Source organism: Harpia harpyja, chromosome 2 (genome assembly GCF_026419915.1).
Source record: "Harpia harpyja isolate bHarHar1 chromosome 2, bHarHar1 primary haplotype, whole genome shotgun sequence".
Classification (NCBI taxonomy): Eukaryota; Metazoa; Chordata; class Aves; order Accipitriformes; family Accipitridae; genus Harpia; species Harpia harpyja.
Genome location: NC_068941.1, coordinates 69,847,674 through 69,860,372, shown reverse-complemented (window position 1 = coordinate 69,860,372; position 12,699 = coordinate 69,847,674). Strand labels below are relative to the sequence as shown.

The 12,699-nt window shown below is 39.4% G+C and overlaps 1 protein-coding gene across 2 annotated transcripts in view; it reads right to left on the bottom strand.

The window, feature by feature from the left end:
- The window catches only part of SEL1L3 (SEL1L family member 3), a 37,031-nt gene that overhangs the window by 23,004 nt on the left and 1,328 nt on the right, over positions 1-12,699 (bottom strand). Inside the window, exons 1-7 of one of the 2 annotated variants that reach the window (XM_052780299.1) lie at positions 10,270-10,727; positions 8,997-9,564; positions 7,319-7,445; positions 4,340-4,461; positions 2,817-2,932; positions 1,170-1,225; positions 51-183 (exon numbers count right to left, since the gene is read on the bottom strand). In XM_052780299.1, the coding sequence (XP_052636259.1) occupies positions 51-183; positions 1,170-1,225; positions 2,817-2,932; positions 4,340-4,461; positions 7,319-7,445; positions 8,997-9,564; positions 10,270-10,287 (1,140 nt within the window). In that variant the 5' untranslated portion in view covers positions 10,288-10,727. Of the gene's footprint in view, positions 1-50; positions 184-1,169; positions 1,226-2,816; positions 2,933-4,339; positions 4,462-7,318; positions 7,446-8,996; positions 9,565-10,269; positions 10,728-12,699 lie in introns of those variants that run through there. The other variant, XM_052780298.1, reaches the window with a different exon arrangement.

Below are 12,699 nucleotides of genomic sequence, written 5' to 3'. Positions count from 1 at the left end.
CATAGCTGGCTGCTAATATTTAAACACTTCCAAATACTGCTTTTGTTCACCTGTTCTGTTTCCAACACGTTGAGACGGTAGTATTTCACAGGTCCAAAGAATGCTTCAATGCCATTTACATATCCACTGCCTCCAAGAACAAAGTATCCAGCAGTGTCATCATAATAGAAATCTTCCCTAAAACTTGAGAAGATGAAAGAGAAGTAAGCTGGCTATGAAGAGGTACTACGAAAGAAAAAAAGAAATTTGTACCTCAGAATTTCCGTAACTGACAGCCTTAAACTCATTGCCAGTATCTTTTTCTTTTCTCACCTGTTTACTCTCAAAATCTACTCTGCAATTTAGTGTGATAAATTCTGAAGTAAATTTAACAAAACCCTTGTCTGCAAACATATTAAACCAGCAGGGTGTTTTATTTTTCTGACCTGCGGGTATCTTCTGGTGTTTTATGCATCATTACACAACCTCAAAGATTTCAGTTCCACCTCTCCCTTGCACTTTTCTAAAATTGGCATATGAAAATTTAAGTTATCTGTCTCTTATGGTTACTATCTACAAATTTACAATTTCTGGTTTGTAAACTATAGCGGAGAAGGAACAACACTGAAGTCTGCCATGCAATTTACTGTTACATAGTATCCATATTAAAATTTTTTTATTTAATTATTTGCACAAGAAAGAGTGAATCTTAAATTACAGTGAAAGAGAACAATTAAAGATCCATTTTTAAAAATTACTCGTTGCTTAGAATAAAGGATAGAGCAAGAATATTTTGGTAGAAATTTTGCTCTCTACCTAAGCAAAGCAGATAGCAATTTCACCTGTGAAATCCTAGCTCTCTCTCAGCAAAAGCAAAACTTCCCTTGACTTCAGTAAGGCCAAGATTTCATTTGAAGACTGATCCTAATGCCACTGACTTTCAGACTCTAGTACTAAATCATGCAGCATGTTAACTCAACTAGCTCATGGCATTAACAAAACTATTTAGCTCATGCTCAATGTAAGCACAGTAATGCAAACTGGTTTTGAAAGCAGAGAGTGGAAAAAGACCACAGACATTTTGAAAATCATTTGGAATCTCAGTTACAAACTTGTGCTCTCCTTCTCCCATTTTCCATATGTGAACACATACACAAATACTACTCAACAAAGGGGAAAACGCTGCTTACGTAAAAGACTGATGATGATGTCTTTTCAAATTCTTCCCAACAGTGCTTACTTCTACCTAAAAGAACACAAAATATTAATTACAATAAAATATTACAAGGTACATTTATTAAGCCATTTCAACTCATAGTTCAGAAGATTACAGCTGCAGCTTGTTGGATCTCCTCTGCACTAAAGAGGATAGTGTCATGTATCCGATGTATGTCAGAAGAATATAATGGAAAGCATTGGCACTGGTCTGTCCTGGCCAACCATGAGCAACGAAAAATAGCAAAAATAGCACAGATGTTGCCTACTTCAGCTATCATACCTGTGTTCTGTTACAAGACATCTGTACTTTGCTGAAGCATTTATCCTTCCAAACTGTGAAAGGCTGTTTTGCTTTTATATAGCAGAGATGCTAAATGAAGAGAATATTGATCTCCTCAAGAAATTGTAGCTTACAGGTAAGGAATGGTCATAAAGCTAATGTAACAGGCCATGATTTTAAAAAATCTCAGTTCAGCTCCTACTGCTACAGGAGATGTACTTTCAGTAGACTTCCAGTGCCAGAACGGTTAAAGGAATTCAGATGCCCAAGAGGAAGACAAAATAAGATTTTTCTACATGTTGGTATTGTAAAAAGTTGCCTAAGGACTCACAAAACCACCCTGCAAAATTTTCTCAATTGCCTAGGTATTTTTAGGGATTCATCTGCATCTTCAGATGCTCTTAAAATCTGGCTCTTAATTTTTTGATGCCTCAATTTCCCAACTTTCCCTAATTTATATAGTTTGTCTCAGGTCATGCTGGACTAAATGTATCTAAATCAATGGAAGTGAAATAATCATAGAATCATTCATGTTGGAAAAGACCTTTAAGATCATTGAGTACAACTGTAAACCTAACACTGCCAAGTCCACCACTAAACCATGTCCCTAAGTGCCACGGTTGAGAAATGGAAGACTAAGGTTTTTCATTATTTTCACACCCTAATATCTTAATAGCTGAAGGTTCAGACAAGAACTTGGGCATTTTCAGAGCTGCTTTTGGAAGGTTTTGTGAAAAAAAAATTGTGATTTGTTAACATGTAAATTATGTATTTTATCTACTACGGAGAGATACTGCAATATTCTTCTGTCTTTTAATGGTAGTCAATCCTATGCCACTTCATCAAATACACAAAACTTGGGAACTGCACATGCCTCCTGTTAGCTAACACATCCAGGCAAGAGGCATGCTACCGTACAGAAGCAGAAACACTTAAATTTTCATATCAGAATAGTAAAAACACCTAAGCCTCCAAGTGCAAAGTCCCTCAGAGCTATTCACACCATGTAACTTAAAGTACCTAGATATGGTATCTATGCCAAGAGTCGTGGTTGCCTGTACAGTCAATAAAGTCTCTGGAGAGCAACTCTGTGCCAAGATAGCCACTGAATACACAGTAATTCTAGGCTCTAATCTTAAGCATCTAAGTTGATTTCCCAAAGTCAGATGGCCTGGACACCCCCAGACAATTTCTATTTTTAGATTTTTCATTCTTTTGCTATGCGAGCATGTACAAATTACAGTATTTCTCTCAGTCTCACCTATTAAGGGGTTTGTCAGAGGCATAATCAAATTAGACAAATCTCAGCCTTGACCCTGTCATTCAGTAGCACGCATACCTGTCCACCCTTAAAAGAGAGATCCAGTCGAAACCACTGCTTCAGAGGAAGGCTAAAGCTAGTTTTCACTGCAAGGTCATCTCCTCTCATGAGGTGCATCTGAATATGTACATAACCTGACAGAGCAACAAAGGAAGAAAAAGGAAATAAGCACCACAGAAATATCAACATATGGGCTTCCTAATGTATTATTCACAGTGATTCTCTCTTCTTCATCTTCTTCATCACCAGCAGAGATCTGGGCACTCGCCAAGCCATACATCAGCTCTTGCAGAATCCCAGGGAAATGTGCTCCACATTTCAGTTACACGTCTCGCATCCTAATGTCCAGGCTCCCATATGAAAACACAGACTCAGAAACAACTGTCTGAGGGATAAACACACTAAACACAAGGCAAACAGGGAGGGTGCCAGAGTTGGTCTCAAACAACAGGAAGGAGACATGACTTGCAGCAAACAGCAGAGGGGAACAGCAGGCAATGGTATCTACTCAACACTCAAATGCTAGCACGTGAGAGTGCCATGATCAAATACAAGATGCCTCTACCCTCCACTACTCGAATCTGCAGAAGCTAGACTCATGGTCTGAGCACTTAAGATCAGAACAGGCTATTATGATAATCTAGTCTAACACTGAAGATAAAACTGGCCCTAAAACCTCTCCAAGCAAATCTCATATCAAGCTGCTAACTTCCAGTTGAGCTGCCATTTTTGTTTGTTCTTCAAAGAAAAGCATCCAGTTTATAATGGATAGGTTTAATTATCTACATTGGTTACAAGACAGAGAAAATGGAAATAGCAAAAATAACAAGAGAGGAAAAGATTAGTTGTGAAACTTGCAAAGAAGGGGAAAAAATGTAATGTCTTATGAGAAAGCCAGGTGTGCACTTTTAAAACTCTGCATACTTACTTCCTCTGTGAGCCTGCCAGCCAGCCCCCAGCTGCTGAATTTCATTCTCTATCAGAGGCTGGAGACGTCTTCTGGCAGAATGTTCCTCTACTGCAAGTGTTGCTAGACTCAGACAGTGCTACCCCTTAACTTTTTTTTGAATCAGGGAAATAGACAGTGCTTCTTGAACACCGCAATATAGGCAAGACCTTGAATCATTTGGACTTTTTCTGAGGCTATTTCAAATTTTCAAAAATTTTTATGTGCGATGTATATAAGAATTGAGAACAATATTAAAACAATACTTCAATACTAAGAACAAAGGTTGTTCATTGAGATAAGACTGTTTAATCCCAGTGTATGTTCCTGACCTGTAAGTTCAGTATATTCTCCTGACAAAGCAGACATTTTCTGAAGTTAGCCAAGACTAGATGCTACGCAATTACTTCTCAGTTTTACCCTATTAATTTAGTAGCTACTTTCCTATTTAGACACTACAGTTAAAAAGAAGCATTTTTCCAAGGGATCAGTTTCACAAAATAGGTCTGATAATATATTTATAAATGTTATTCCTAGGCACAGATCTATAAAGACTATATTAGACCCCTTCTAGGCCGTGAATAATATCCCTTACCTTCCTCATTTAGAAATACAGCAGGAGTACTATACATTTCTTTTGGATCAATAGAGTAGAGTATACCACACAGATCCTTTTCACAGTGATGGAGTAAATATAGCCAGATTGAAACGGTGAACCTGCATGAGCAAAAATAAACAAAAAAATCCAATCCTGATGAGAAATCTCCCTATATAATTTGAAAAGCATGCATTTCACTTTAATTTAGCAAACCTGTTTCACACATGTAATCTTCAGAACAGAACACATCCTCTGCACTGAAAACCTTCAGAGCAACAGTACTTAAGACTCTTGGATCTGTGATCTCCTTTTAACCACGCACTTTTGTGGTAACAACATGAGAAGAGAGTAAGGGAGTGTTATCTGAATCAACTCCAGAATGCTGGGTCAGAGCTACTGCCAGATCCCACATCAACAGGGAACTGAAAACACGACCGAGACAACTTGGAGCCAACCTCCCGCTTGCAGGCTGCAGTACAAAATCCGCAAATGCATGGTCTTGCAATCTTGACTGTGGAAGCCAGTAAAAACTAAGCTGTGTCTTCTATACTAAATACCAACTGTGAAAATGTGCTTGGGAGAAGCAGTTAAAAATGAATCCAGCCTCTGGGTAGTACAGATAGGTATGAATAGCTGTACACAGAGCTATCACAGGCTAAATAAAGGTAGAGCCTGTGCAAACTATGGAGCAGTGCAAAATAAAAAACTGAAGACCCGACAACACCATCTACTTAGAAATTTCTGCACAAAGCTGGCTGAGGCACTAAAAGCAAAATTTATACCACAGTATCTAATTTTAAAGAGTTCCTCTGTGCCAGACTAAATCTGCTTCAGTGCTCTTAAACAGAAACTTGGCCACTTATTTCCATAACATTTCCATAGCAGTTAGGCCAATGCTGAACGCCTTTGAAAACTGCACCTCCAATGTACAACCCAGCAAAGCATTATGATTATTATCATCTCTGATAAAGAAGTTCTCTTTTCTTAGTGACTTTGAGAAGGAGGTATTATTTGTTTTTTTTATTTCTATAATTAAGAAAAAAATGTCAGTATTTTTTTATAATACTTTAGAATTGGGTCAGCTTGCCTTATTTCTCCCTCAAGAAGTTGCTGAACATAGAGTACCTTGTATCTATTCCTAAACTAAAGCAAAATAGATCTGAAGGCCTGCTCTCCTGCTTCAAAATATATGCAAGGGTGGTGAAGTTCTCCCTAACAGAGTCCATACTTTAAATCCCTAATAACATCATATCCTCCCAGAGAGGGTATATGGGTGAGGTAGAAGGCTTTGTAAATCACAGTCACTTGTTTATTGATTGTTATGACCTACAGGCAAACGCTGTACTTCCAGAAATACTGCTTATGCTTATATATCGCTCTTTTCATCTTTCATCTCTGGCAACATAGAAAACTTAAATGCTGCAGTCTCCATTTAATCCTGGATTGTCAGTCTGAGCACATAACTGTTCTGGACAAATTTTTGGGGACAGAGTTTGGGACAGTGCTGACTCATTTCACATCCCCCATTGCTGCAGAATGCCGTACTGCGTGAGTAGTCCCTTACAGTCCCAGCCTATCCTTGCTGCAGGCTGTCCACTGGTAGCTACCTCAAATGACAGCTGTCTATCTCCAGTCCTCTTTCCTTACAAATCCCTGACTGAAGTCAAACGAGTAACTTCAGTTAGATCCATCCGCTTCTGTTGGCCTTTAGGTGCAGCGGCGAACCACCGCTCACATACAGAGAGCTGAAGGAAAACTCTTCCTCTTCTTAACAGAGCTACCCCAGGCTGTCACGCAACTGCAACACACAGGCAATGCTTTATGTTAACACCGGAGACACCACCCGAAGGCAAGAGAGGGTGGAACTGCATGGAGCGGGTAAAGAGCTGCATAAATTCATGCCATATATTCTCAACCAGAGCCTGAGTGCCTCAGTGCCAGAAGAAGAATGCAACCGTGCTGGTAAGCAAAGGGCAGCAGGCTGTGCAAACCAGGCTGTCACCCATCCTGAAGAGGCCAGGAGCTAAAAATTGCTCTGTACTCATGACTTCAGAGCTACAGTTTGAGGGCTAGTAATTTGTATGTAACCTGTGCTATCTGGCAAGTCTTCCTTGGCACTCTTCTTGTGGTCACAGGCCAAACACAAACCAGCAGGCAAGTTCCAGTTCCTGCGACCATTTCCTATTTCTGTAATAACGTTGCTGGGGTAACAGCATCTGGTGGAAGGGAGATATATTTATATATCTCTCTATATACCCTTTCCTCTAAAGTTGCAAATTACGACTGAAGAGTTGTGACAGTTTTGGGAAGGGGGAGAAGAGTAGAGAAAGATGATCTTCCCAGAGTGATTCCTCTGTAACTAAAGAGCGTGCAGGGGCTAAAGGGTTTTACTCCTGTCCAACTAGGAGAGTCTACACAGCGATGGTGGAAGGAAGCAGTGTAAGCTCAAGCTGGAAGACTTATCTAGGCAGGGGACTCTATCACTAAGGGCATGTCAGCTGCAAAATAAACTAGAGTGTGAACTTAGAGGGAAAAAGCTGCTCCTCACTGCTTGCCCTTGCAAGAAACCCTACTCTGCACTTGGTCTGCAAACGACGTTTGAAATGCAGATCTCTTTGTAATGCAGAAAACCACAAGGTAGCTAGCTAGTCATGAGACAGCAGTCTGATCACAACAGCACGTAACAGCTAACTTACCCTTCTAACTGCACCTAACCAGCCCGGTTACACCTACTATTGGTATCTCTTACACAGCACTCCACTAACGTGCTGTAAGTATCTTTCTGAGGTTCAGCTTAATCCTCTCTAAAACTGAAATCAGAGAACAGAAGGAACTGCTGGCTAGTTTCCTTTTGAGCCTTTTCTCAAATTAGAAGGCAGTATTCCTTTAATTTGTGGTATAGCCTAAGAGTTTTAGTACATTCTATAGCCTTCAATCATCAATTATAGTCCGCTTCAATTATTTGCCTATACTTACATGGGATAATCAATCTGATGTTGTCTGACTGTCTCAAGTTCTCTGTTTTCAAATTGTTCAAATTTCTTCATGATTCCTGTTTTCTCCCCACTGGAAGCATATATAAAGTTGAGAATCTGGACACCATCTGCAAAATATAATCTTTCTTAATCTGCCAGGCAACAAGCATTGATAACTAATTAATTAGCTCACACTGGTACAGTCAAACATTTGAATCACACAACAGATTAACACAAACCTTCAGTAAGTCCTTAAACACAAGTTCACTTGCTGTTATTAAATACATAACAGTCTTAGACCAAATAACCCATGGAAATTGAAATGGAATCCACTTCCAGCTGGTATTAGAAGCAGGGAAAGAACAAATTTAAATCTGAGATACTTGAAGAACCAGTTAGCAAGGAAGAAATCTTCATTTATGTTATTCGCTTAAATTTCATCGTATCTTTGGCTATGCTTATGTGACATTACTCCACAGCTCTTGGACTTGCTCTCCATATTCAGCTCTCCAGTTTATACTGTATGTATGGATAGATACCAATTCTGTTCTGAACTGATATGCATAATCCTGCAATAAATCTGATAAAGCTCCCCCTGCTAAGAAACAGGAAAAAGATCAAGGCCATGACGTGTCATCAGCTTTTTTAGAAAAACCCCAGAAACAAAACAAAACCCCAAAAAACCCAAACCCCAAGCAATTTGTTACAAGCTTATTTTAAAAAATAAATTTGAATGTTATTTCCTCCTATTTCTTACCATTTTCATCTATAATATAATTAGATAACACATAAAATATTTCACACTGTTGTGTGAAATTCAGAAAGCCCTGAAGGAAGCAACATCATCGCTTCCCTGTTCATCTTCAGAGCATTTACATGCCAATGTCGTGAAAATAAATGACACAAATACCATTATGGGATTTTCTAGGAGACAACCCTTTAGAAGCAAATAACGTTTTTCCTTTTAGGTTCTGCTTTGAATATATATTGAGAACAAAAAGAATTGTCAGCAGGTAAAGCTAGAGATAGGCAGACAGAAAAAAAATTAGAACAGGGAAAAATTCTAGAAAGCAGAGTTGTGAGTTTCAGTAATTTATACAGTTGGCAAGACACAATTTTTTATTTAAAACTATTAATTTTTAAAACAAAAGTGCTTGTCCACAATGGTTTTGGAGAAAAAAAAAAAAAAAAGAAGTACTATAAAGTTTATTGCACTGTAAAGACTTAAAAATATGTTTCTGAGTGTGTGGCCATCATCTTAAGGAGAAGTAGACTACATGTGTGAGAATTATGTATGAAAGAACTGCAGGACAGACCCTGAAATAACACAGTAAGGGACTGAACAACTCTTTCTGAAGACAAAGGAATGATGTTCACCAACCTCAGTGCGTTTTAAATAAAGTTGTTTGAATACACTCAGGAAATAGAAAGCCATGCTGCTACAAATCTCCAGGCTGGCTGTGATGAAACAAGCCAGCTCTGAAGGACATGATGGCTTCAGTCATTTGCAACCCTAACCCCACAGTTATGAAGCTTACATATTGAACAATATTCGCCAAGTAAATCAGCCTACGTAACATTTACTATTTACTAAAGGTATGCACTTTTTAACAGCTTAGCAAAGATGTTATTTGGGTCCCATTAGTTTCCTTGGGGGAAAAAAGTGACATTATACCTACCACTTTCGTGAGGGCACTGAGGTATCCTGTTTGCCTGGAGCATCCACAAATAGTCAGCACCCCACTGAAGACAAACTTTGTGGTCCTTATATGGGCGTTCAAAAGGTGGAACTGCTTCTAAAAAAGTGTAATTCTTGGCAACTGCATCCTGGTAGTCTTCATTCTGCTCAACATCATAGCTGCTAACTGATTTGTGACTAAGCCATGCATATAATATCACACTGTGCACTATTATTGAGTTTCTGATGATATAATCATCTCTGTAAACCATGATGCTCGGAAATTTCAAATGTACTTTTCGAGTTCTGCTAATATAAAGGTTCTTTTCATCCTTCCATCTCCTTCTATACACTGGTACACCAGTCCTGAACTCGGAGGAAGCTACTGCTTCCAAGTTGATGATACAAGGCTTAGAACATAAATACTGAACTGAAACCTCAGAATTGTTAAGAACTTTCTTTTCTAAAACATTTAAATGAATAAAGTCCACATAATCCATGTTTTCGTCAAACTGTGGAGTAACTGCCGTTGTCCGTAATGTCTCCTTTCCAAAGGATGGCACAAAATTCTGGAAAAAAAACCCCAAACACAAAACATGTTAACCGGAGGATCTAAGTTTACATGATTTACTAAAATACTTGCAGCAATAACAGAACAATGCACACGCAGAAGGTTTATATACCATACTCGAACTCCAAAATACCAGGATTCTTTCACACAGCAAGTAGATGCAGATTACTGGAGAGCAACCATCAAGGTTTTAAGGGTAACTCCCCTACATCAAGTTCTCAAAGTTACACATGCTTCTACAAACAAACCATATTTACAGGGTGTATTGTATCCTTCGCCCCTTCCGCAAGTGGAATCCGGTCTAAGATACTGACTTACACGTCATGCTATTTACACATGCTCCTAGGATCGATCAGGCCTAAAGAGTATATACTAAAACATACCAGCATTTATTCATCATGTTGTTGTTCACTAGTACTGCCGCAGCCTGATGTTTCTGTATCTTCCTATAACGTTAGCTAATTGTGTTACCTCTTGGGCAGGTACCTGAAGGGCAGAGCAACAACTAAGGCAGCTCACAATGGTTTCCTGCGAATGAACTAATGTTCATGAAGTGTTTAGGAGCTCATTATTGAAATGTTCCTATCCTGAAGACAGACTTACAAATCTGAGCAGCAAGACCAGCAGGCAGCATTTGCTCAGCTTTTGCTCTCCACAGCTATGTACATTATAATATACTTTGAGAGTGAGGGCTTGGACATACACCAGGATTATCCTCCATGCTGAAGTTCTTGTCTCTAAGGCTTCAAACAGCTGCTTTTCTTTCTGCTCTGCAGTCAGCATCCGGCTTGATGCACTGCCAAGGATACTGAGGATTACTCTGCTCAGAGGGCCAGCCACCAGCACGGCACTTCTGCCAGGTCCCCTGATCCATTTAAAATATTCAGAATTGTCACTTAGGATTACCAGGGAAGCTGGTCATTAAGGCTGCTTAAAATGAGAAGTTCTGTCTTGGGTGACTTCTAACTTTGCTAAGCTTAACAAATTGAACTGAAATTTATCTTGGATATCTACCTTGGATTGATGGCTTTCTCACTGTGATTCTCAAAATATTTAAAAGCTTTGGCCAAGTCATTAGTACATTTCTAATTATTGGAATTATGTGCTGTGCACCTGGAGGACAAGACCTTGCCCACGAACCAATATGGCGATCAGTGAAAGTCCCTAATGATAAACTATTTCGCTTTTTATTTCTTATGAATACACTGACACTCCTTGAGAGCTACACTGAAAAAACATCAAGTCAGCAAAACCTGTGAAGGTGTAAATATTAGGAAAAGTCAGAACTTAAGTTCACCTATACTACTTCCTTGTTCCTATAGATGAGGATTTTTGATTTAACTATGTGACCAAATGCTATTTTTCCCCCGGATCCCTGCCTCCTTAAAGGCACAAAAGAGCTCTAGGGTTGCAAGTGGAACAGAACTGTGCATAGAGGACAATATTTACCACAAGACCTTGACTTTATTTAAGGTAGAAGCTGGAAGACATAACTGAATGAGGGAACTTTTGGATGAGAAAGCTGGATATCATTCCTGGCAGCTGGGTAATTGTAGATAATCAGATTTATTTAGTGTTCCTAGGTCTTTCTGAACTTGTCACTTAAACCACTTTCAACAAGAACAAGCAAGTGCTCCTTATCTTCTTATGTCAACAAGAGAAACTGGAAGCCGGATGTGCAGTGACACTGAACACTCATAAACATGTGTGTGCACACCAAGATACACACTTTGAACAAATAAAATGCCATAAAAATGCGAAACATTCCACAATATCAGTATCTAGGCTTTTTACAACAGGTAGTCTCTTCAGAGTCACAGCCTTCCTCTCTGCCTCATTTCCCATTCTAGAAAATGGATATTGTAAAAATGATACGTTTCTGAAGGGGCTAAAAAAGGAATAGCGAAAGGAGGTTGGTGTCCATTGGAAAAGTTACCACCATATCATGTAATAACACACATGCACAAATACTGATATAAAAATTGACGAGAGAATGTTGATTTTAATACTAATTTGAGCATCTTTCAGAGCTTGACTTGACAAAGATACTATTCTTTTACGTCTCCTACATAATTCTTCTTTGGTTATAGATACCTCTAAAAGCATTAAAAGCACATCACAGCAACCACAAATTATTCTAAATCTCTTCTACTTGATGGTTATCATTCATATTTCTTACATATTTTTTTATCTTACAATAAAAAGTACTTGTAAACAGCTTAATCCTTGTGATATGGGGACTGCGTCATGAGGAAGATGGTAATATATTATGAAAGCAATGCCATGTGGTTATCGCAAAATGTAGAAGTCCAGCAGGTAGACACTCCAAAGTGTTGTGGTACCACTGCATGCTTATCACATACACACATTTACTGTCAAAATATACACAGCCAGCTCTCAATTTTCTCAGGGGTTTATCCAATACAAAGATATGGGAGCTGGCCTCCAGCAAAGATGGCCTGGGTCTGGCACAGTTCGTTAGCAAAGATGGAGCAGTGTATGAATGTGGCCATCTGACTTCCAGTGAATGGCAGAAATTTTGTGGTGGGGATCCCAAGGTTGTAAGGTCTGCAACCCAAAGCCAGTTCTGTGTAGAACAAACTCCATGATGTTCCTAGACCACTTGAGCACGATGTACCGTGACTGCTGATGCATAAGGTTAGCTTCAGCCGTGCTGGTCTTACTGCCTTTCCATTAGTACCTGTTCTGCTAAATGGCTCCCGCAGCGTTACTTGAGAAAGTTTTATTTGTATTCTTTGGTGCCTGGGCATTAGTTGAGACATGTGCTGAAAAAAATGCATGAAGCATGTTTGGGTCTGCTGTTACACCACACCTAACAAACCCTTCAGGAGGCTCATCCAGTAAGGAACACGGTGCAGAGACCCATGAGCGACCCCGCACCGTTGCAGCCGTGGCAGAGACTGCAGACCATAAACTCTTCCAGACCACGGCTGAGTCTCTGTTGCCACTTGGTTGCCCCTACTCGGTGCTCCCCAGCGCGCTGCATGGCATGCATATTATCTAAATGTTCCTACTCAGTGAGGAACCCTAGTTCTTCCCTCCCCATTATCTCAGACAAGGCAGAGTTAATTGTGCATCATCTCTGACTATAGAGCGCGAGGATGAAAGGACT